This window comes from Pezoporus occidentalis, unplaced genomic scaffold (genome assembly GCF_034315485.1).
Source record: "Pezoporus occidentalis ecotype Australia unplaced genomic scaffold, CSIRO_AGI_Poc_V1 ctg360, whole genome shotgun sequence".
Classification (NCBI taxonomy): domain Eukaryota; kingdom Metazoa; phylum Chordata; class Aves; order Psittaciformes; family Psittacidae; genus Pezoporus; species Pezoporus occidentalis.
The window spans coordinates 65,992-90,046 of record NW_026915592.1 but is presented as its reverse complement, the minus strand read 5'-3'; the positions used below and the strand labels follow the sequence as shown (position 1 = coordinate 90,046).

At 51.1% G+C, this 24,055-nt stretch overlaps 2 protein-coding genes and 1 long non-coding RNA gene across 8 annotated transcripts in view; 1 reads left to right on the top strand and 2 right to left on the bottom strand.

Moving 5' to 3' along the window:
- The window catches only part of ASH1L (ASH1 like histone lysine methyltransferase), a 38,708-nt gene extending 24,032 nt beyond the window's left edge, over positions 1-14,676 (bottom strand). For 2 of the 6 annotated variants that reach the window (XM_062630876.1, XM_062630878.1), the window contains exons 1-4: positions 14,505-14,676; positions 9,000-9,519; positions 1,358-6,104; positions 223-324 (exon numbers count right to left, since the gene is read on the bottom strand). In XM_062630876.1, the coding sequence (XP_062486860.1) occupies positions 223-324; positions 1,358-6,104; positions 9,000-9,422 (5,272 nt within the window). In that variant the 5' untranslated portion in view covers positions 9,423-9,519; positions 14,505-14,676. Of the gene's footprint in view, positions 1-222; positions 325-1,357; positions 6,105-6,569; positions 6,904-7,124; positions 7,219-7,937; positions 8,046-8,999; positions 9,520-14,504 lie in introns of those variants that run through there. The other 4 variants (XM_062630879.1, XM_062630877.1, XM_062630880.1 and 1 more) reach the window with 4 other exon arrangements.
- A 167-nt stretch (positions 14,677-14,843) lies between these two features.
- On the top strand, positions 14,844-24,055 carry DAP3 (death associated protein 3). Its single transcript, XM_062630887.1, has 13 exons — positions 14,844-14,848; positions 15,299-15,345; positions 18,424-18,546; positions 20,682-20,783; positions 21,019-21,127; positions 21,385-21,477; positions 21,841-21,971; positions 22,106-22,186; positions 22,486-22,644; positions 23,000-23,059; positions 23,514-23,603; positions 23,694-23,811; positions 23,908-24,055. The coding sequence occupies exons 2-13, from the start codon at positions 15,304-15,306 to the stop codon at positions 23,991-23,993; spliced, it is 1,194 nt and encodes a 397-aa protein (XP_062486871.1). The 5' UTR covers positions 14,844-14,848; positions 15,299-15,303; the 3' UTR covers positions 23,994-24,055.
- LOC134169930 (uncharacterized) lies at positions 21,808-22,488 on the bottom strand. Its single transcript, XR_009967078.1, has 2 exons — positions 22,242-22,488; positions 21,808-22,099 (listed from the first exon to the last, which is right to left on the bottom strand). It is a non-coding gene; the product is annotated as an uncharacterized LOC134169930 (long non-coding RNA).

The window sequence follows — 24,055 nt, the reverse complement described above, 5'->3', positions numbered from 1 at the left end:
ACTCCATCCTGCCACAGTTATGCTGCTGCTTCTGGAAGCACCAGCTCAAGTTTCCCTATTTTACAACCCAATTTGCTGTACTTGAGTCCTAAAATGCAAGTAGAAAACCTCCCTCTCTCCACGAACACACTGCTGCTCTTAAAAGCTGTCTCAGCTGTCTGTAGTAGCACAGGTCTTCCTACAGCAGTGGTCTCGAAAATAAGGCCCCCAGCCATGACTTGCCTGTAGAAGATGTGCTCTCCGATGTGGATCTCTTTCGGGAAGGGCTGCAGTTTGTGCTCTCTGACGGCTTGTGGGAGGGTTTGTCCTGTGTTGGCAAAGCGCCTGAAAAACAGATCAGGGAAGAGAAAAGCACAGAAAGGCTCGTTTCAGTCTGGCAGTGCCAATACAACATGCTGCAGATGCTGAATACTCAAAGTCAGATCGCTCTGGTTTAGCTTTAGGAACATTTCCTTGCTATGATGCACAGAGGTGGAGAAGCACAGAAATGGACCATCAAGAAGGAATTGTTCATAGGCTAATGGCACAAGGTAGGACAGCAAGCAAGCCATGAGGAAAAGCCATGGATCTCATCAGAGCATTAGCTTTTATGTGAAAAAAAGAAACACCCCCCCCCCATTGCTACTTCAGATGAACCCCTTTCTTCATGTCCTAAATTTCACATGAGATCTGGTTTTCCCTGACTGCTATGCACATGGAAAGCTCGCAGGTCCACAGTGGTCTCTGCCTTCAACAGCATCACTGCTCAGTCAGTTGTGCTTCAGCTTTGTCTAAGCCTATGACAAGGTTTGGTCTTAGGCATTCCCAGCAGCATCTAGCAACTGTTCTGAGGTGCTGCTGGAGGCCTCAGGTCAGGGATCAAAAGCTGCACAGTTCAAACTAACTGAGACCGAATTCCAAAAGGAAAAGGAAACAGGTTTTGAACTGGACCTGTTATTCACAATGAGCACCAAGAGCTGGTCTAAACCAGCTCAACCAGATGTCAGCCCAACCAGAAACACAGCTCTCACAGGCTCAAAAATCACGAGCAATTTCAAACCAATTCAGCAGAAGGTTAAAATTGGAAGGAAAAGGGGAAGACCTTTCCACGAGAAAACATCCTCAGCAGAACTCCACATACTGCTGGACCGAAGCAAGAGGAACCTGCTGGGAAGAGGTACCTCCACAACCCTAACCCTGTACCAAATGCTGCGCAGAGCAGAGTTTAACAGCACAGAGACCTCCCGAGCGAGAGCAGGGCTGGAATTCAACACCGCAGGATTCCTACCCAGGCAGGGCTGGCCCTGCCCTCCCGCTCTGGCACGTTTGGTCCAACACAAAGCAGCAAGGCCCAGGAAAGCCCACTTGGAGTCCTTACCTGTGAGCGGCTGGAGGGCCTTCTCCATGGAAGGCAGCGGCTCCTTCCGGAGGGGCCGGGAGAGGGGGGGCTCCTGCGCGCCGAACAGGCCGGGGCTCTCGGGCACCTTTTTACGTCCATTGGCGCTGGCGGAGCCGGGGCCCCTGCAGCTCCCTATTGCACTTGTGAAAAGGTTCGTGTGCTCGTCGCTGCTGCCGGGCTCCGAGCTGGGGGTGAACCCCCCCAGGGACAGCCCGGGGGGGGTTTCTGCACAGTCTATCTGCAGCGGGGTCTGCAGGCCCAGCGCTAAGGAGTTGGGCTCCGAAGGCTCTCTCCTGACCCACTGCTCGTCTCTGCTTAGCAAACCCTTGGAGGGCGAGAGGTGCGGACAGGACATGTGGCATCTGTGTTTCTCTTTGTGTTTGTACCTCTCCCCAACAGCCTCCTTCCCAAACCTGTAGCGCTTCAGGGACTCCAGAACTGTTCGAGAAGAGCTATTGGCCGTTATAGTGTCCATGGAAACCTGCGGCTGCTCGGAAGAACGATGCTCTCTGTGTTTGTGGCGATGCCTGTGCTTGTGTTCGAGCATCCAGCCGTAAGCCATCTCCGGCGGGACGCTGGGGTACGTGCTCATGGACAAGAGCGGAGTCCTGCTCGTGGTGAGGAAAGCCTCCTGGCGCAGCAGTTTATGCTTCTTCTTGTGGTATTTGGTGGGATTGAGAAGCAAATGGCCTGTATGCATGTACGAAGGGGGTGGCAAGGGGGTAGTAAAAGAAGGAGAGGGTGGAGGAGGATAAAGAGTTGGAGGGTACCTTCCATAATAACCTAAGCCTATGGGAGCAGCTGCAAGGGGAGAAGGAGAGTAAGGCATGCCATAAGAGGGGTAGAACCCGGTACTGGAGAGAGGAAAGCTCAGGCTATGCATGAAGGGCATTTCTGCCATCGCCTCCCGCATTTTGGGAGGCCTGCCTCTCTTCTTCTTCAAATCAGGTTTTCTAATGTAGTGCAACGGATCTAAAGGAAAAGTAGGATGGGTATAGAAGCTATTGAAGTTTATCCTAAAAATGGTAGGCAGCAAATCTCGGGGTATGAAGTGGTGGCTTCGGTGGGTTATTCTGATTTCACTCAGCCGGCTTATCAGCTCCTCCAGCTCGGCGAGGAAATCCGGGTCCTGCCTCCCTCGAAGCTGAGGGTACTTCTTTTTCCGTTTTCGCTTCTGCCTCTTCATTTTGTCGTAGCTAAGGTAGTCGTGGCTGCGGCGCTTGCACTTGTGCTTGTGCTTCTCCTTCAGGTTACTCAGCACAGTGGAAGTTTCGGGCGGGATGAGGGACACGTGGTCGAACGAGTGCCTCTTCTTCTTCTGCCCGCAGAACTTCTCCGCTCGGTCGGAGGTGCTGTTGTTGTCTGTCCCTATCCCGCTGTCGCTGGGGATCGTCTCGTCGCTGTGGGACTCGCTCACAGGGGACGGGGTGGCTTCCTTCAGCGAGGTCAGCTCGCTCAGGTGGGAAGGAGAGTTGGGCAGCAGTGTAGGTGGAGATAACCTCCTCCTGCCCTTAGCAGCCTTCTTCATGGCGAGGGTCTGCACGACGCCCCCCTGCCTGGAGTGGATGTGTAAGTACGGCACCGAGCTGGGCTCGATGAACCCAGCGTCGCTGCTCACGGGGCTCTGGCCCCCGCTCACTGCAGAAGACTGGGAGCAAACTGGTGATGGAAGGATCTCGGAACTGGTGCCTGCTGAAGGCAGCAAGTGGGGAAGTACCTGCCCCAGGGATGTACCAGGGGCTTGTTGAGCAGACTTCTCCAGAACTGTCAAACTGGCCGAGCTGCTGCTTAAAATACCATTGAGGACAGCTTTAGGCTTCCTTCCTCTCCTTTTTCCTATGTAAATCGTTCCTTTCTTGCTGACGTTTATTTGCTGACCTAACTTGGACCCAAACGTGGCAGCCAGAGTGGACACGGTGTTGTGGAGTTTAGATTGCACTTTCCCTTTGTTATTTGGTTCCACTGTACTGGACAGAATCTGATTCAGGAGCTTCTTTCGCTTCAGAGTTTTCATCTTATTTATCTTCCGAATGATGGTTTTCATCAGCTGCCCGTTATTCCTCTTGGCAACTTTGCGGTCCGAGTCCGCTTCCAAATCGCTCATGCTACAAAGAGTGGGCTTTTGGACTTCTTCCGGCCCTCGGAGCTGGTCTGTTCTCTCAAAGAAGTCGCCAGCTCGATGCTGGTCGCCTTCAGAACCCATCTTGCTCGAGTTCTCTGTGCCAACAAAGGGGGCCACAGAAAGAATCGGTGGCTTCATTTTAATCGAGGACCTGATCTGTCTTTTGGGCCTCCCTCTCTTTTTAGGGAAAGGTTGTCCTGGTAAGCTCTGTTTTAAGGAGGGAATTTCCACTTCAGGTTGCAAGATTGGAGGTTCCTGCTCCTCCTTCGACTGCACTGAAAAGACTTTTGATGCTGGGATCTTTAGAGTTCTTTTGGGGGGACCTTCGAGCTCTGGCATCTCCTTGGCTTTAGGTCTTCCTCTTTTGGGTTTATACATGTCAGGTAAGAAATCATCTGCCATACACAAACTAGAGGGTTTGTGAGTGCTGTAGAACTTTGGAGTTTGCTTGTCAGTCTCAGCTAAGAGTGCAAGAGACTGCCCATTAGCTTCATTCAGTTTTGGCAGCTGATGCTTGACAAAGTCATGCTCCACAAACGAAGATGTTCCTATGTTCTTCAAGAACTTGGCCTGCTCCAAATTACTGCTTGACAGTGCACTGTAGGAAATGTTCTTAAAAAGCTCGGACCTTTCTAGTTCCAGACCCTTTGGAGGTCGACACGTGCTTCTTGACACCACTTTAGTCCACCGTGGTTTCCTTCCTTTTCTTTTCTTTAAAGGTTTTGACTGCTGAGCAGTGCTCAGAGGTTTTGCTCCTTGGCAGGATTTCTCCGATGCCGCTATCGCACCGATCTTTAGGAACTGCTTGCTACTAAACAAGCTTGTGAAACTAACTACTGAAGGGGTGACCGTAGCGTGAATGCTCGTTTCAGCTGCCAAAATGGGCTTTTTCCCTGTAGGAGGACTAGTTCTTGAAGTTTCTATGTAAGTAGCTTTTGAATCATTTAAGTCTTTCTCAGCACCTTTAAAATCGGTGCTCAGCGTGTGGTTCAATGTTCTGTTTAGGTTCAGAAGTGCACTGTCAGAGGAAAACTGAGTTTTGCCAATCTGATCCGAAATCCCTTCCAAGAGGTCTGCTGTGGAACTTAAATGCAACGAGTTCGATGCTAACTGGGAGGATGCTGTTGAGAGGCTCCTGTTTAAGGTGGTAACAGACACTGTGGGTGAAGGCGATGGGAGATTGCCCTCTCCTACTGCACTAAAGGGGGACTTTGCTGTCGATACGTCTGAAGCACCTCCTGTTCTGAAGTCTGGTGAAGTGCAATACACAGGAGGCTGTTTCTCATGCTTAGAAGTTTCATAAATCCCTTTTTCACTGGTTGAGTAAGCATCCTGTGGAATGCAGATTCCTTCACTGAACATCTCTTTGCCTACATCTGCAATTTCCTTCCGGATAGAGAATTTGTCCAAGATGCTTTCCTTATTCTGTCTCATAACATGCTTCTCAAATGTTTTGCTACTACTATTTTCCTTCAGTACATCTGTAGTCTCATGGCTTTCAAGGCTACTGAGGTTTGAATTGCAAGGAAGCTTAAAGGGCTCCGAAGCCGGCAGGAGAGAGTCTGCTTTCAGAGTTCCAGAGTCCTTGTTAACCAAACCAACTGGGCTGCCAATTCCTGCTGGCTTCTTTCCAGAGTCCTTGCTAACCAATCCCACCGGACTGCTAATTCCTGGCATCTTCCTCCCAGAATCCTTGTTAACTGGTCCCACTGGGCTGCCAATTCCTGGTGTCTTCCTTCCAGAGTCTTTGTTGGTTGGAACGGTCGTAGTGCCAGTCCCTGGCATCTTTCTCCCAGAATCCTTGTTAACCAATCCTGTAGGACTAGTTATTCCCAGCAACTTCTTCCCAGCGTCCTTGTTAATCAATCCTGCTGGAGTGCCAATCCCTAATGGCTTCTTGACAGCCTCCTTATTAGTCAATCCAGTTGGAGTGCCGATAGCCTGAAGTTTCCTCCCAACATCTTTGCTGATTAATCCAACTGCAGAGCTGGTCACTGGCTGCTTCTTTCCAGAGTCCTTGTTACCTAACCCAGGCGGAGTGCTGATCCCTGGTGGCCTCTTCCCAGAGTCCTTGTTAACCAATCCAATCAGTGGGCCAAGCCCCTGTGGCTTCTTCCCAGAGTCTTTGTTAACCAATATGGCTGCACTCCCAATTCCTAATGGCTTCTTCCCTGAGTCCTTGTTAACCAACCCAACAGCAATCCCAGATCCTGGCAATTTCTTTACCAAATCTTTACTAACTAACCCACTGGCAGTCAGAGCTCCTGGTAGCTTCTTCCCAGAGTCTTTAACCAAACCAGATGCAGTTCCACTTCCAGGCTTCTTCTGCTTTGTTTTGGAAGACTTTGAAGGAGGACAGGTTGCAATAAGTTGAGCCAATTTCTCTGTTACAGTTGTTGCTCCGTTAATCTGTGTTCTATCCTTTAAGTCAGAATTATGGCTACTGATAAGAGTCGGAGGAGCTGACTTTATATAATCTGTCATTTCAGAGTGCAATGGGGAAACTTTCTTAGGTAAAGGATTTGTTTCTACTTGTATACCTTCTTCCACATGTAATTCAACTGTTGCAACTTCTCCAGCTTTCTTGTAGGACTTTGAAGCATCCTAGAAGTTAATAAAGAAAGAATCTTTAGGAACAGAGCAGAAAGTCCCTGAGCAACAGGGGATCTACATAAACACACATGATCCTGTTCGTTTGAAGGCAAATATATTTCAAAGGACATGAGAAGGGATTTCTGATGCTAGGGAAAACCAAATTTACTCCCAGTCCTCAAATGTAGGGCCTGTAAGGACAGGCCAAGGGGAATGGCTTTAACCTGCCAGAGGGGAGACTGAGATGAGCTCTTAGGCAGAAGCTCTTCCCTGTGAGGGTGCTGAGGCGCTGGCACAGGGTGCCCAGAGAAGCTGTGGCTGCCCCATCCCTGGCAGTGCTCAAGGCCAGGGTTGGACACAGGGGCTTGGAGCAAGCTGCTCTAGTGGACGGGGTCCCTGTCCGTGGCAGGGGGGTGGAACTGGCTGATCTTAAGGTCCTTAAGGTAGGATTTTTACATTAATAGGCAGCTGCTGCACCTCTGGCCAGGGCACAGGCTCCAGGTCAAATGAGCATCCTGAAGAACCACAGAATTGTTCGGGTCATTGTGGCATTGATCTGCCCTAGACCAGTGCCCCAAATAACAGTGACAAAGTGTGTTTGCTGTTTATTTTCACCATCAAGACTTTGCAGTCGTTTCCAAGAGCAAGTTTTAGCTGCCTCCTGGGGAAAACAGAAAGACTTTGTGTAGTCTCAGACTCATGTCCCAGGAAGGGAAGGGAAGCCTTGAACATTTTCAGTCAGTGGCTGTGATTTCATCAGCAAGCCTTCCTCCTGTAGAGCTTCCCTCCATAACCAAGGTAATAGGAAGAACTACAGAACATTGTGCTCAGCACTTTTCCTCCACAGCAAGGAGATGGAGCACAGGGGCATGCTCCAACTTGCTTCACTGGGACTGTTTCAGAACTGCAGAAGCTGTTACTCTTGCTTCTCACCTTTCTGTCTTCTGAACCTTTAGTAATGCAACTCTGCTGTGTCACTGGCTACATCTACCTCGCAAGCATGGGTAAAGCACACACATGTGCTAAACTAACCAAAGCAAGGTTTGGGTTTAAGTCTAAGGCTCAGGTTTTCAGGCTTGGCAAAGGTTCACCAGCCACACAGCAATATCTGTCACAGGGCACTCTTCTGAAAGAAAGAAATCCAGGTTTCATGCTCAGTGTCAAGAGCAAATCAAAGCATGGCTGGTTTTGCTGTTACAGGAACTTGTGCTTCTCTCAGCACTGGGAATCTTGGCCAGTTCCAGGTCTCTCTTTTCTGCTCTGATTTTCTCTTCAGAAGATGATTAACTTCTGTTGCCTACACGTTCCTGGAGGACTAGTGGTGAACAGACAAACTACCCACCTCACCTCCTTCAGGATGCAGATAACCCTCTATTGGCATAACAGGAGACACTTTAAGAGTCCTTTCAGCACCAAGTTTGAGACAGAATCACAACTGTCAGAGATGGGAATGCAAAGTATTTTCCTACTGTTATAGTTTCTACACTGATATTCCCCGGAAACAATTTCCACTACTTCTCTTTGTGTCTCAGTATACTCCAGTACATGTACCTATGAGTATAGTGCATGTGCTAAATTTTCAGTCTAATTCTTTAATCCTCCTGTAAGAGCACAGAGAATACAGCCTCACAGCTCAAAGTCTTGCCACACCTCGCTCCAAATTGGATGTATCTGTCCCCGTCCCCCCCCAGTCAATGAAAGATTAAAGGCTCACTTGAAATTTCTGAAGCAATTTGCAGCGCTAAAACTTGATTTATTTCACTGCAGTAAGAAAAAGAGCAGATAATCCCTCAGGTACTGCATTCCAAACATGCAATGGCTTTGATGGGTTTAAACCATGTTTACCATTTGCTTCCACAAAGCCACTTTTTAATCACACGTGCTCCAAACCGGGATGCTGTAAAGTGGCATTTCAGCCAAAGTGCCAGCAGGGAACAGGCAGAGTTAAACACCCTGAAAATGCTTTGGTACAGCTTGAGAGGGGAGCAGAGTATCTGAAGTGCATTAGCATTACTCAGGGATTTTAAAGGACTTCGGTTAGTTGGCAGATCATGTACACAGGAATAAAGAGTGGGCTGTAAGAAAACCCTTCCACCATTCAGCATCTCTGCAACTGCATTTTGTATTCTTGCCATTTATCCTCTTTTCTCTATCTGTTATTGCTGCTCTTACTTGTTACATCATGCAGATCATAAAAAGAAGACATCCTCAAGGCAGGGCTATCTCCTTGCACCTGGAAAATACCTGGCACACCTCTCAAGCCACTCCATTTTCATGCAGTTTATTACGGGGCTGTTTTCTAACACATCTGGAGAAGTATTTTGTCTCTGCAGACGCTGCTCACTGTGTTCATCACAGAGCATCAGTTAAACCACAGCAAAACCAGTGCTTCTAACAGGTAAGAAAACACAAAGCCAAGTACTAGAGATGAGCACAGCAAATACACAGCCCCATTTAAAGAGTGGTAAGATCCCCCCCCCCCCAATTTCTTCTGTACAAAGGATTACAAATTAGCTGTTACTTTCCAGAAATGTACCCACGATGTTCACTTCAAGTTAACATGGGAATTATCCTTTACTACTGTAAAAACCCAACACTGACAAGCTGCAAAAGGGCAAAGCCATTATTCCCGGTCAATGGAAATGAAATCAAACCGTTTCCAACTTCAGAACCTTCCATACCAGAGCTGACATGGACAAACAGTTTGTAGAACATGGTTGGGCAGAGATGCTAGAAACTTTTCAACAGGGTTTAAATTCACTACGACTTGCAAAACACTCCATAAACACACTACTGGGACTAAGGGATACACGGTTCAGTGGTGCACTTGGGAGTGCCAAGTTAACAGATGGACCTGATGATCCCAAAGGTCTTTTCCAACCTAAATGACTCCATGATTCTACTCACTTGTTTTGAAGGACAGTGCTCATTCTTCTCATCTGTCATCTTCCCACTCTTGGGGGCCCTTCTTGGTTGCTTGATGCTGGTTTTTATAGCAGGCCGGCACACATAGTTCTCCAGGTTCTTGGGAGGCTTTTTTGTTCGCTTTGCCTGGAGCCCAATCTTCAGCTTCAGGTTCCCCTCGGAAAAGTTTGTTTCTTTCACTGAAAACTGTTGCTGGGCCTCAGTGAGAGCCTCGTTCTTCCCATCCTCAGCACTGGTCCCCTCCCGGTTCTTCTTCTTACTGTCGTCTTCTTCCTTGGTGCAACTTTCCAGCTCTACTTCTCCTTTCCCCACCAATGTGCCAAGATTAACCACAGAGGGGCTTTTCCCAGAAAACCCTTCAGAATCAGAACCCAAGCCTAACATAGCAGTATTCCGAGGGTCCATCACAGGAAAATATGCCTTCAGGTAACTGCAGGGAAGATTTAGAGAGATATGTTCCACAGAAGATCTGTTCTACTACTGGCAGTCAGCATCTTTTACCCTGTAGAAGGAAAAGACAGAATTAACCTTTCATTTTCTAGCAGGAATTAAATGAGTATTAAAACCAATCCCAAAGCAAACAATTCTATTTCAGACAAGCAGTTACACAGCTGGAAACACCAACCTGCCCATAATCTACTACACAAACACAATGCATTGTAAAGCCATTTTTAAATGATAGATGAAAAATCAGAAGTGATTATTGTAATGTAATTTCCAACTAATCCACAAGACACTTCAAATGATTATGGCTTTTTATATTGATCATCAAAGCATTTCCTTTATTTAAAATCAGAGCCCAGCTACTCCTGGTTCTGCCACTCTTAGCCTGGACGCACTGCAACAGTTGTAGCTAAGGAATGATGTAGCTAACGAAACCTATGCTAAAGCATCCAAAACCCAGGAACAACCCCATTTCCATCACCTAAGCCACCAGGGAAATTGAGATTAAACCAAGTTATGCACTGGTTTGCAAACATGCCATAAAAGCTGCTTGTTAGTTAAGAACTTCCCACAGCTCGGGAAGAAGGAGAAGAGAACAGAAGGAAACCCTCAAAACAACCCCACCAAACACGTGCACACACAGGTTTGCACTTCCTGATGCACAGGATCAGAGAAATCCACACTTCTGGCAGCAGACACGTGGTTCTTTCCTATTTATCATAAGATACTGAGGGAACATTTTCATCTTGACTAAAGCAACAGTTCATTTGAGCCAACTTGCTAACGCCAGGCCTTCAAATCCCAACTACTTGTGCGGTGTTCTCCTTTCCCATCAAGCCCAATGCTCAGTCCATCAGGCTATAACAGCATGTCACCACACACACACAAACTGCCAGGCAGTAAAATAAGTCTAAACTCAGGCACGACGTTTTATTACTCAAGCTCAAGAACAAGGGAGAATCCTACAGGCCACCACGGAGCGCGCAAATCCACGCTCACACCACCACTTCCTTCCTAGGGCCTGGGGTCCACAACAGCTCCAACGCTTCACTTCTGGTCTCACATACAAAGTTGAGTCAGCTTCAAATCTGAAACCAAATTAGACTGAAAGGCCACCATCTACCCTGCTGTACTTAGCTCCAAATGTACTTAATAGCAAGACTTGAAGTAATTCCTCTTCTATACCGACCTTAGAACCCGCAAGACCAAGACAAAGCGCACACTGAGAATTAAAGAACTGCGTTAAAGTGTTGCTCTGTGGTAACAGCACCAGTAAGAACCCTAGAAAGAAAGGCACAAACTGATGCCTCTCATAAACATGCAGCAGGTCATTTTATTTAGCCATTAATTCCTCTCTAAACAGGCAACAAAAATGCTAATCCTGGAGCTCAGCATCATTTTGCCTCCATCACTGTAATCTCCTCTCTGACTCCGCAATTACCCCACTCTGATTCACAGAAAACCTGACCATGGAATCATTTCCTAACCACGCGCTGATGAGATCTCTCCTCTTTGAGGCTTCTTCCCCACCTGATCAAGTGCAAGCTTCCTGGTGCTGTCCCCAAGGTGTAACTGTACCTTGGCTCTTCACTTGCTCCTGCTCCTCCGTGCTTCTGTTTCACCAGTGACAGCATTCCATTGCACGGGTTCCTTTCGTCATCCCTCCCCCTTTTAGTTAAGTAACACCACTGCTTTCTCTGTGCTACTCTTCACACTTTGCCTACAGGATCTTTACCGTCCTTCTTGCAGCTCCTGCCTTCAAATCTCCATGTGCAAATGCAGTCAAATGATGACAGCCACAGTTCAGAGGCAGCTACACAAGGCTGAATTTCCTGGACTAAGAACCATCTTGTATCAGTCTCTACACGGCCTTACAAATGATGCTCAAGACATGCCCTAACCATCATCCCAAGAAGCAAACCAGAGCAAACTGCCAGTCTCTCATCCAGTAGATTCTGTTAAGTCTCAAATCCCTCCTGGAATCAGTCTTCCCCGTAAGATTAACTAGGAAGCAGTTTAACATCCGCTTTGAAACGTGCAACCTAGAACTGAAACTGTTCATCAATGAGTTTTCTAATGCCATTTACAGGTTTCACACTTTTTATTCATTCTTATTTCCCTGGTGACACATCCAAAGCCTTTTTTGTCCATCATCTGCTAAGATTTCTGTACCAAGGGCTGACTCCCACTGCCAGCTCCTCAATCCACTGCTCCCCATCCCATTAGCAATATTAAATGAGATTTTGTTTTCCTCTGTCCGATTTACTACAGATCTTCACTCCTGTTGATGAAAACATCCAGGGATTTTCTAGCTGGAAGCTATTTTCCTTCTGTTCAGCTTCAGCTCCAAGGGATGTCCAAAAATCCAGCTGAGTGTTTGAAATCCCAAACCATTCCTAGGAAGTCTCTGGCCTCCTGTAATTGCTTCTCACAGGCCTCGTCTTCTTTCTCGTAGGGCTGTAGGAAGAGGTGCATGATGACATTCCAAGGGTGCTCCAGTGGGAGGGAAACTTGGGAAGCAGATGTGATGTTTCTTCTGGTATCTTAAGCTCTGGTGTCCTACCTCAACTGAAAAGGCTGGAAGCAAAAGATTCCCTTTGGACTTGCCTGATCATTTTGATGTTTCACTACCCATATGCAAAGCAACCTGAAACTGCCCAACACTGTGTAACGAACCCCACATTTGATCAGACCAAAGGGTCATTTAGCCTTAGGCTGTTAGTCCTAGCACCAGCTACAGGACATAGTAATCCACTGTTCCACTTCCAGTGTCCAAAGGGGGCTACAAGGGTGCTGCAGAGGCACTGTAGTGACAGGACAAGGGGTGATGGGTTCAAACTGAAGCAGGGGAAGTTCAGGTTGGCTCTAAGGCAGAAGCTCTTCCCTGTGAGGGTGCTGAGGTGCTGGCACAGAGAAGCTGTGGCTGCCCCATCCCTGGCACTGTTCAAGGCCAGGTTGGACAAGGGGCTGGGAGCACCCTCCTCCAAGATCTTGCTTTCACACACTATGAATTCTCCTTCCTGCTCCTTTGGCTCTCAGGTGCACTCTGCCTTGCTCCTACAGGTGCCCACTGTGGGGAAAAGTCAGCTCTCAGGCTTCTGGCTTTCCTGTTTGGAAGCTGGGAGATGAAACATCCCCAATGGCAAACGTCCTCCTCTTGCCAGCACCAAGTTACTTGAATGAGAAGTCAACAATCCCCCTGACAATACCTATTCCAAACCAGCTGTAACTCAGTAACTGTACGTGCTCCTTCCATTCTTCTCTTGTGCCAACAGCATTACAATTGCCATCCCCAAGCCCATCCCTTGCACCAAGGGTGTAAACTGCTTTTTGTATCCTCGAGGACAGCTGAAACTTCCCAAAACAACCGAAGACAAGCTGCTGCTTTTCGTAAATCATGACTCAAGTTATTCTCTGGTTTATGATCACTCAACATGAAGTGCTTTCTAGATGCTGTTGACTGCACCAATCAAATGCAACTGAAGTTTTGGCTGTCAAACGGAACCAAGATTTGTCTTTACACCCAGACGGAGACCTCCTCAAAAGAACAAACCCAATGTCTTATCACACAGCTTAGAAAAGCTACTGAAGCTTTCATTTTCAAGTGCAAATGCCGCTTAAGAACTCGAGTGCGCAGGCAGATGATGATTTTAGAGCCCATCTCTACCCATATGTTCAACCAGCTGCTAGAACTTCCCCATTCACGCCGAGGCAGAAGCCCCAGGGATGGGCTGGAGGTGCTCAAGGATGCCCATGTGAAACCCAACCTTCGCGATCCACCAAAGCCCCCTGCGTTCTTTGGCACGCATCGCTCTGCACGTGCAATCCGTATCAGGGCATGGAAAACAACCAAAACAACCCCCAGAACACGCAAACGAGGGGCCTGACAATGGAAATGAAGCGTATTTAAATGTCAGGTCCCGGAGCGTTAGCGCGCATCCATCCCTGCTCCCCACATATCTCCTACCCAGCCTGGAAAGCCACAGTAAGAACCCACTGCCTCAAGCCTGGCTCCTGACAACACACAACTTCCAGGAGAGCGAATGCGTGTCCTGAGGCCATCTGATGGGAACCCACATCCCGAGCCCTTTCCAGTTCTCTGCTCCGTAATTAACAGGGTGAAGGAACCACAAACCAAAGGGTGAAACCCAGAAGTTAGGAAGTCAGGAGCCTATCTAACAGTAAGCGAAGGACAGCAGCACCTTGGCTCCTGAGCCCAGAGGCGGGTCACAACCATCTCACCCAAAAATACCGCCTGATTCAACCGAAAGAGCCGAAAACCGCACTAAAAGTGAGGTTTCAGCAGCACGAGGGAGGCCATCGCAGGCACAAAAGCCCCCAAGGCACCGACCCACCAACGCCACCCAAGCAGCAGCACCCCCGGCTCCGAGCAGAGCCGCGGCCGAGGGGCCGGGCACGGACCCCAGCCTTGGGGCTACGGAAGGGACCCGATCCCGGGGAACCCCCCGCGGCACCGGGCCAGCTGTCAGGTGACCTCCCGCCCCCCCCTCCCCGCGCCGCGGCCCCACACAACGCACGAGCGCTGCTGTCAGGCAGCGGCACCCCCGCGGGGCCCGGCCCCGGCCCCGGCCCCTGCCCGCCGCCACCGGGACCCCCCGCGGGCCGCGCCGGGATCCCCGCCTCCCTCCCCGGCGCGGGCCCGGCTGTCAGGGATCCCCCGCCCCCTCCCGGCGCGGGCCCGGCTGTCAGGGATCCCCCGCCCCGCTTCCCGCAGCGGCCCCGCCGGGGTCCCCCCGCTCCAACTCCGGGCGCGGGCACGGCCGAGCCCGCCCCCCCCCGCCTCCCTCCTCCGGCCCCGGCCCGGCCCCACGCACCCCCGCCACCACCGGGGATTCCCCCCGCCGCCGCCGCCGCCCTCCGAGCCCCCTCCGCCGGGGCTGCCCCGCGACCGGGTCCCGGTCACAGCGATGCGGGGCGGCCCCCGCGGCGCGGCTCCCCGGCCGGGCTCCCCTCCCCCCGGGCCCCGGGCCTGAGGCGGTCCCGTCCCCGCCCGACGCCCCGCTCGCTCGCCGCGCTCCTCACCGTGTCAGCGACAACGCGAGCGGGGCCGAGCCCGGGCTGCTCCGCGCCGCATCGTTCCCGGCCGCCCGCGCGGACGGGGCCAGGGCGGGACCCGCACGGACCGGCCGCCGCTTCGGCCCTGCTCCGAGCCGAGGCAGCGAAACCAAAATGGCGGCGGCTCCTGCTCCACCGCGAGCGAGCGCCCCGGCGCCCCGCCCGCGGCCACGCCCCGCCCCGGCGCGGCCACACCCCTCCGCCCCGGCCCCGCCCCCGCCCGCCGCGCAGCGCAGCGCTGGGCGGGGCCTGGCCCTGCTCGGCTCCCGTAGCGGCCCTCGCGTGTGGCGGCGGCGGCGCCGCGGCCTGCGGTGAGTGCCGGGACCGAGGGCTGCGTGCGGCCGGTGGGGAGCGGGCACCGGCTCCGAGCCGGGCCCGTCTCTGCTGCCGTGTGCCTGGCGCTTGGGGTCGGCTTCCTGCAGCCGGGAGCGAGCGCAGAGGGCGAGCAGCAGGGGGGTGTGGGGGGGCGGTGGGTGAGGGCCGCAAGCACTTCAGGGCGCTCTGCATCAGCTCCGTGCTGATCCCTGAATCCCTTCCTGAAGGCCACAAGTGGGTCTTCCGCCATGGAAGGGCGCGCTGAGGGGGTGGCTCTGTAACGGGAGCCGGTTTGGCTCTCCTCCCCCCCCCGGAGACAGCCAAACCCTGGAGAATATGATTTGTGTGCCAAGACTTGAAGCTCTCTGGGCAGGAATGATTCTCTCCTAGCACAAGATCCATGAACCATAAGAAATCCCCCTAAAAAATCCACTTTTTCTCTGCAGAAAAGATGCTGAGGAGTTTGAAGGGACTTCTCTCCCATCCCCTAAAGGTAAGCCCTGCAATGGTGCGCTGCTGCTGCCCGGGTTTCAGCTGTCCTGTGAACTGGAATGACCATTTACACCTGCCAGAAGTGAGGTGCTGCTTACCTCTGGCAGCTGAAGTCTTGGTGCCTCCCACGAGCGGAAACTCCCGCTGCAGGCAAAGGGAAGAGAGCCCACTTGGGTTGTTAGTCCTTCTACACTTCCCTCTGTTGGCTGGAGAGAGGCCATGGAGCGAGGCAGGAGCGCTGGCTTACGGCGCTTGTTAGGAGGTTAAAGTTTGGCATTCTGCAATGTCCAGAATGCTGGAATTCCACATCTGAGCCGCGAGCGTGGCTCAGGAGACAGCACTGACGTGCTCTGCACTGCTGGGAAGTGCAAGGGGAGAAGCCCGTTCCACAGAACAGATCCCCCAGCCTTGCACAGAGGCTGTTGCTGGTGGGAAGATAATTTTGCATGAGGTGGGTGTAAGTAATATCAGCTCTGCCACAGCAATGCAGCAGCGCTGTGTTAGCAGAAAAGCTCCCTTATACTATAAAGAGCACAATGAGTTTAATGGTGCAGGTCTGGAATGACTTCACAGTGGGAGAGACTCTCAGTCGGTTTGTTTGCTCTTGTCTTCCCGATGCTTTTTCACCAGCACACCCTGACGTGCAGCCATTAAAGAGGATGCTGCATAACGGCTTCTTTCCAGAGATGAGACTCGCTGTACGGTACTGATGATGGCAGCTTGATGAAATAAACAGCCTTTTCTAGGGACTGAGATATGTGGAAACATGTAGGAACAGCTCCACCTTATGGCACATGACTTTGGGATTAGTCTCCATGTACCACGTGATGGTTTGCTGCCATTTCAGGGATCCGAGTTACACTACTCTGTCCTTTAGCAGATACAAACTTACTATAAACCCCACTCTATGCTACTAGGAAAACAGCATTAAAAGGTGATGTGAAAACCCGAGAACCTTCTCGACACGTTAGGATTTACTGCACAGCTCTACGCTGAGCCAGAAAGGTGCATGGATGTGCCTCTGGCATTCTGCATGAAGCCAAGGGGACCAGGGATAAGCCACTGCCTTTTGTCAGGAGGAGGGATCAAGTGGCACGTTGCTGCTATAAAGCAGGAGTAGATAATGCATTGGCAGAGTGAGTAACCAGCTCGCTATGAGTAGTGTTGTATTCACTACTGTAGGAGCTTCTGTTGGTTTTGTAGCACTTCAGAGAGTTAGGAAAGGATTTCATGTCCTCAGGTGCTTAGAAACTGCTTCCACAGCCCAACACAAGCTACGTTCCACAAAGGGAACGTTCCAAAGCACTCAAGGCTACACAGTGGTTCTGAGGAAGACTGATCACGCCAAGGTTCAAAGAAGTGATGCTCTAAACCAGGCTCCTCCCAGGAGAAGGATGTAGGAAGATGGGATATGTTCTGTTGATAGAAAAATAGAAGTTCCATGTACTTGGTTGCAAGAGCAGGGGGCTGCACTTCAAGACAAAGTCCTTCTCTAGGCACACAGGAACTGAACTCACAGAGGAAGAAGTGAATCCTTGCTTGATTTTCATCCACTGCTCCACAGGTCAGGATTTGCATGGGACTCCTGAGAAAGGATGTCCCCAGAGCAGTGAGCTTGCCTTGAAGTGAGCAGAGCTCACAGCCTCAAGATGTTCACTTGGGAAGGAGGGAATGTGGGATGTTCAAAGGCAATGAGAGGGACCATGGGGCCAGGTTCAGAATAACTTGGGGCTGACCTTTTCTAGGTGAACAGGAGACAAGAGCTGCATGCTCTAGTTATCCATGTATAACATTATCATCCTGGGGCCTTGCTCTGCCCTGTAAATGAAGACACTTCTGTGGATCTGAACTGAAGGCAGCCAAGTAGGACCATCCTGAACTGATGGTTTGGATTTGAGGAAAACACCACTGTGGCAACAAGAGAAATACGTGGGGACAAAACTGAGTGTTTAGTGATGCTCTGTATTTGCCCTGCAGTTAGAGAGGTATCTAGTGCTGAGTCCAAACCAGTTGAATTCCCTCCCTAAAAGGAGAGGGAGCGTGGAAAGGCTGATGCAGGAGCCCATTGTGTGTTTGGGATGTGGGGTAATCCAACATTACACTTTCTTCTTGTGGCTTTCCAATGACCCCCTGAGGAAAAGCGGGATGACAGCAGAATTGCATCATGCCACGGAGAACTGAACCAGCTGCTCCTGTCTCTAAACTTTACTTTATGGCTCCTCTCATCTCTGCAGACAGACAAAATAGGAAACTCCTTGCTCTGTTTACAGCTGGGGCCTGCAACTGTTCCAGTCAGTAATGGGAAGGGTGACTTTCAGTTTTGCTTTGGTCCCAGCCTCTGCCTGGAGCATTCACTGCTTCAGTCCCTGACAAATGCTTCCATTTTCTTTCACCACAACGTCATAAAATGCTTGTCCTTCTCCTCCTCACTTTCTTGCCTGGTTTGGCCCAAGCTTTACAGGCACCCTTCAGCAGTCTCTCTATGGAAGAAAGAACTAATCGGCTTAGTTGTCCCTTTCTCAGCCATGTCTGTGTTATAATGAAAGAGTCTGGATGCAGAGACACAGGCAAATCAGTGTAGGGAATGTCATTACAAATACTGAACAGTGGGTAGCACTGCACTAATCTCAACCACTGACATGCTTCTGGGTTACCAGCTGGAATTTTCAAGGTACCAGCTACTGTTCATCAGGCTAGGCAGAAGCATTGGGAGAATATCCCAGCAGTAAGATCTTAATGGCTGTACTTGTGCCCTTAAGCAGCCTTGAAGGGGATAGAGAACTCTTCCAGGAACAGGGCTTGGCTCTCCAGATAACTTACATGGTAGCCAACTGAAGTGAATGGCAGTGGTTTAGAGGCAGCCTCTCAATGTGATGTGGCTCTACACCGTGTGCTTTTTCACGATGAATTTACATCCTAATGCTGAGGTTTTATTCTCATTGCACGGGATTATTACGTATTGCATGCTACCCTCACAGCCATCCTCATGTGCACGCAGTGAGTGTACAAACCAAACCACTGCCTGGCTTCCTTTGCCTGCTCAGAAGTTTGTTGTCTGTTTGCCTTTTCCTTCCCTCAGCTGGACCATGGCTGTGCCCTCCATGTGGCAGCCAAGGATTGCTTAAGTGCTGCTGTCAGCCAGGATGTCCAAGCCCCAGCACTGACACCGAGAGCAATTTTCTACACCAGTGAGAGCAACCCGGTGAGTAACTGCCACAACCATCACTGCCAGACAGCAAGTGCCTGGGACACGCTGCAGCCAGGGGTGCTCACTGGCCTTGTGTGCTTCTAGTGAAGATAAGGGACTACATGGGTTTAATACCAGGCATCTGGAGCATCCTTGGCCCGAAGCAAACAGGCCCTGGCTGTGCACTGCACCTGCCTGGGTTTAAACACCACAGGGCTGGTCCTCTGCCTGAAAGCTCCTGGGACCAAGTATTGATTCCTTCTCTACAGTTGCACAGAGGAGATAGGCTGTGAATTGTAGAAGCTCAGATGTGGCTTAGCTTGTCATCAGGCACCATTAATTTCAACTCCAGAGTTATTCTTCCCTGACTAACCTCCCCAAATTGGCTATGAAAGGGGGTAAAAAGCACACCCCAGATGACCTCAGCACAGCCCAGCTCTCCAGCATCATAATTCCAGCCTCACACTCTCTGTCTCAAGCACAAAATGAAGTGGAATAAATGAATGGAATAAGCCTTTGAGGTGCTTTGCTGCTGCCTCTGTAATTGGAGTCTTTCAATACTGATTCCTCTGGGGTCTCTATGGAAACAGCAGCATGCAGATGATCTCACTCACGTGATGCGAGTGTCTCTATAGATTGCACAGAAGAGTCCAGATGGCAAGGATTGTCCCCACTGTCCTGTGCCTACCATTTAGGTTGCCAGGCAACTGGCTTTGGCATTCTGGTTTCATGTGCCTGATGTTTGGCGACTGCCTCCATTGCTTATTCATTCCTCAGGTCAGTGTTCCTTGGACTTGCTGTGTCACACATCACGTACTGCAGCGGAGGGGCTCTGCTGCTCCCTGCAGCAGCCCCCGCGCTTGTGTGTAAAGCCCCACTAAAAATGGGTCAGGATGACCAAATAAAGACTAAGACTTAGCTTTTATACACCTTCCCATTAGCAAAAGTGCCTAAACGTGAGGATAAAGGTACTGACCCACTTTACAGAGGTAGGAGCTGAGGAGTGAAGGAATTTGCCACGGTTATGCAGCAAGTCAGTGATGAAGCAGAAGGAAAATGGTCTCTGGAGTATTGCTCTTGTGCTCAAGTCCATGGGTAACACTGCCATGCAGAAGCACAAGAGCTGTTAGTGTGTGTCCAACACGTGCAGGAAGGCTCCAGGGAATCCAGCCCAGAGTTTGAAATACAGCTCTGCCTGGAACAGGACTGAAGTCTCTACTAACAGGTCTCCTCTTCAGCCTGCATCCAAGCAACATCTCACAGCAGAGGAGCTATTGCCCAGCAGGTTTTTAACGTTTTCTTCCTGTTGCTGAGATTTACTGACCCGTAAACACCACACTGGGCACTTAAACACCTTAGAGAGCAGTTGGTGAAGTTACCAAATGGTTTCTTACTATAAATAGTCTGGGTACCTCGACTCCTGCAGCTGCACCAAGGTGAACATAGAGTCCAGGACACAGTGACCTGTCCTAGGAGTATGTGTCCGCAGTAAGGCATGGAATGGAGGTGTCATTAGCGTGGGTTCCTCAGAGTGGAGGGGGCAGACGGTAAGAGAACAGCGTGCTGCATGCTGAAAATCTCATCTGAGGAAAGGAACGTAGCAGGAATCCTGGGCTTGAGAACTGAGGGCTCATCGGGCAGAGGTGGGAGAGCAAGCCCAGAGCAGAACCGTCTCCTCTGTTCTGGCCTCAGTACATTAAGCCCTGAGTCCACAGCAAAGCTAGTAGGGAATACAAGGGAAGTGTGGCTCAGCCCCCAGACCTGGTAAAGCTGGCAGAAATAATGACTGCTGCTTTTCCTTTCTGAAGAGGAAATAAAACTCTTCCTGGATCATTTTCAGGCAAAATAGAGAAAACAAGGAAGTTGTTAGAGTCTGGTTCCATCTCAACCAAAACGGAACCTGGGAAACCAAGGGTTCATTTATTATCTCAAGGAAGCCCATTATTGTTAACAGTCCTTTCTGTAGACTCTTCCTAAGCATCTGCCATTAGTGTCCTGGCACTGCAGTTCCTGTTTGCTCTAACACAGTGGTAGTTCTGGCTCTACGCAGACGCTTGCTTTGAGTGTCCCCTCCCTGTTTGGTTCTCCTGGACCCAGCAAAGGGGCCTCGGGCTCTCCCAGGTGTTCCAGTTCACACTTTACCTTCCCAGGCCAACCACGGAGAGCAGCACGAGGGGCGTCACTACAGCATTCCACTGGAGGAGGTCAGAGCTGTGCTCCCACATGGACTGCCCTATCGCTTCCAGCAGCAGGTGCTTGTCTTGGAGCAGCTTTGCGGGGAGTGGACCGGGAGGTGGGAAGAACCAGATGCATGGCGTAGTTGGGATGTTTCCTGGTGGGATAAGAGAGATGTGCTGCAAGAATGCAATTATTCCTGCTCCTTACTGTCATTTTCACACAGCACAGTCCCAGAGATGGGGTCATGCCAGGAAGAGCTGTAGGGAGCCAGCACTTGGCTTCTTGTTCACCTTCTCTCCCTTTTCTCAGATTAAGACCTTCAACGAAGCCTTCCTGATGGTGCGGAAACCAGCTCTGGAACTCTTCAGCTACCTGAGGAGCTCCAACTTTGCACACCCGGCTGTCAGATACGTGATCTGTATCTTTTACCACTTACTTGAGAGTAGAATGCAAGTTCAATACGAGCGGCTGAGTTTACCCACCTCACCAGCTCTGATGTACCGGGGTGGGATATATAGAAAGAAGGAACTCCTGAGGCTAAGTTGTCCTGCTGAACAGAAGCAGGATGGAATGCCATCCTTGCTTCGATGACCCTTGAACTTCCTTATACCTGACCCAGTCAGGGATACACTGAAGTGGTTTCTCAGAGCCTTTCCTTGACAGTCCATTTTGGAGATGGTGAGAAGGGAACAGGGAAAACCATGACCCTGTGCCATGTCATTCACTACTGCGCAAGGCAAGGCTGGCTGGTGCTGCACATCCCCGATGGTAAGAACACCGATGCTGTTGTGTTACTACATCAACTACACATGGGATGTGGGAGATGCTGCTGCAAGAGGAGGGTGGAGAAGGCTTCTAAAGCACAAACCCCACCAAATAAAGTAGAACAGAATGACAGTTACTTTCACATGCTCTCACATGCTTATCATCAGCCTTTGTGCACTGGTAGTATGACAAGATGACATACTGTGTGTGGGTCTGTGTAACCTCTTCTGCTCTCAAGGGAGAGTCTTCCCTGTTAACGATGGTTGGGTTTTCTTACCAGTGTAGCAGAGTAAGAGCTACAAACACCCCCTAACTCATAGCAGTCTTTTGACTAAAAGAAAAGCAACTGTTTAACTTTGCTTTCAGCTCATCTCTGGGTGAAGAACTGCAGGGAGCTGCTGCAGTCTTCCTACAAGAAAGAACGTCTTGATCAGCCTCTGCAAGCATCCTCCTGGCTCAAGAACTTCAAAACCTCCAATGAGCGCTTCCTAAAAGAGGTCTGTAGAGCCTGTCAGGTTGTCTTGGTTGGCAGCTAAGAACTTCCCACTGGACTGTCTCTTGCCACCCAGCCTTGCCAAAGCTGCCTTTGCACTACAGAGTTCCCAATCTAACTGTAGTTCTTTTACTGCAGATAAAAACACAGAGAAGATACGTGTGGGACAAAAGAGAAAGCACAGAGCAGGGCAGGCCGCTGGGTGAAGTGGTGGAGCAGGTAGGGAGTAACAGCTGGTAACAGCTGATAACAGCTGCTTATGGCTTTGTCTCACCTGCTTTGGAAGACCCCATCATTGTGTGTGTGTGAACACACTGCATATGCCTTGAACACTGTGAGGGATGGAGCAGTCACCACTTCTTTGATGTTCAGACCCTTAGACCGGATTGCTCCTTTGCAAGGAATGAGCAGACTGACTCCTGTATCATCTTCCTTCCCCCTTGGAGAGTGCCCAGAGCCACCAGAGCTCAGTGCTACCAAAAACCCAACCTGAGTTTTGTGCCTTCTCCTACTGGCAGGGTTTAGCTCGTGTGAGAAGTGCCAGCGATGCTGTCGGGGTTGTGCTGAAGGAGCTGAAGCAGCAAAGTCACCTGGGCTCCTTCAGGCTGCTCGTGGCAGTGGATGGTGTCAACGCGCTCTGGGGACGGACGACGTTAAAGAAGGAAGACAAAAGCCCTGTAAGAAGTGCTCTGCTCTGGTGCTGTTCCTGCATTCCCACTGCAGGGGGTTGGCCAGGTATTCCCTGGTCCATTTGGCTTTGCTGGCATGGAGGGACCTGCACAATCTGGTGCCTGAGAGTCCTTACTGCAGGCAGCTCCTCACTAAGACAAGTGCAGAAACATCTTGTTACAGCAGGGGAGGGCTGGGCACTTCCCTGGGTGCCATCACTAAGGCTGAGTGCTAAGTTGAAAGCAAGTCAGGAAGTGCTGCTGAAGGCTGCAGCTGATCCTTCCAGTGTGATGTGAAGCAGGGGAGGGGAATTGAGGCCTCAAACTCCTGGCAAAAGCAAGTGACCCAGACACTCCTCACCAGGTCTCTCCAGAGGAGCTGACGCTCGTGTACAACCTGAGGAAGATGATGAGGAATGACTGGGTGAGTTCCAGTCTCCAGCTTTGGGGGCGTTCTCCTTAGCAAGTAAAGGTACATGCCAGGAACACTGCACTGTGCTAACCCCAGCCTGGTTTGGGTTGAAGGGACCTTAAAGCTCCTCCAGCTCCAACCCCTGCCACAGGCAGGGACCCCTTCCACTGGAGCAGTTTGCTCCAAGCCCCTGTGTCCAACCTGGCCTTGAGCACTGCCAAGGATGGGGCAGCCACAGCTTCTCTGGGCACCCTGTGCCAGCGCCTCAGCACCCTCACAGGGAAGAGCTTCTGCCTAAGAGCTCATCTCAGTCTCCCCTCTGGCAGGTTAAAGCCATTCCCCTTGGCCTGTCCCTGCATCCCTTGTCCAAAGCTCCAGGTTCCCTGTAGCCCCTTTAAGTCTGGAAGCGCACAGCTCTCACAAACGCTGTACTGGCAGCTCAGAGGGTTTCTAATCTGCCTTTCAGACCGGAGGTGCCATCGTGACCACGCTCAGCCAGACCGGCTCCCTCTTCAAGCCCAGCTTGGCCTATCTGCCCCAGGAGCTGCTGGGGAAGGTGAGTCCCGGCCTCTGCTGCTGCTGGCACCGCCTCTGCTGGAGCGGGGCTGGGCCGGGTCCCCGCTCCAACCCCAGCTTTGCTTCCCAGGAGGGCTTCGACGCCCTGGACCCCTTCGTGCCCATCCCTGTCCCCAACTACAGCCCCAGGGAGTTCGAGAGCTGCTACCGCTACTACCTGGACCGGAAGTGGCTGCAGCACGAGAACGGTGAGCGCCGCCCCACGGCCCCGCACACACCGGAGGCGGGGGGGGGGGGGGGTTCCCCGCCGGGGCCGCGCTCACCGCGCCCCTCGTGTCTTGCAGCGCGCACGGAGGACGGGAAGGAGGAGCTGCGCTTCCTGAGCGGCTCCAACCCGCGGCAGCTCGAGCGCCTGGCGGCGCCGCTCTGACGCAATAAAGGCGGCGGCGGGGCCGGTCCCGGTGTCCGCGTCCGTTTGTGCGGGGGGGCGGG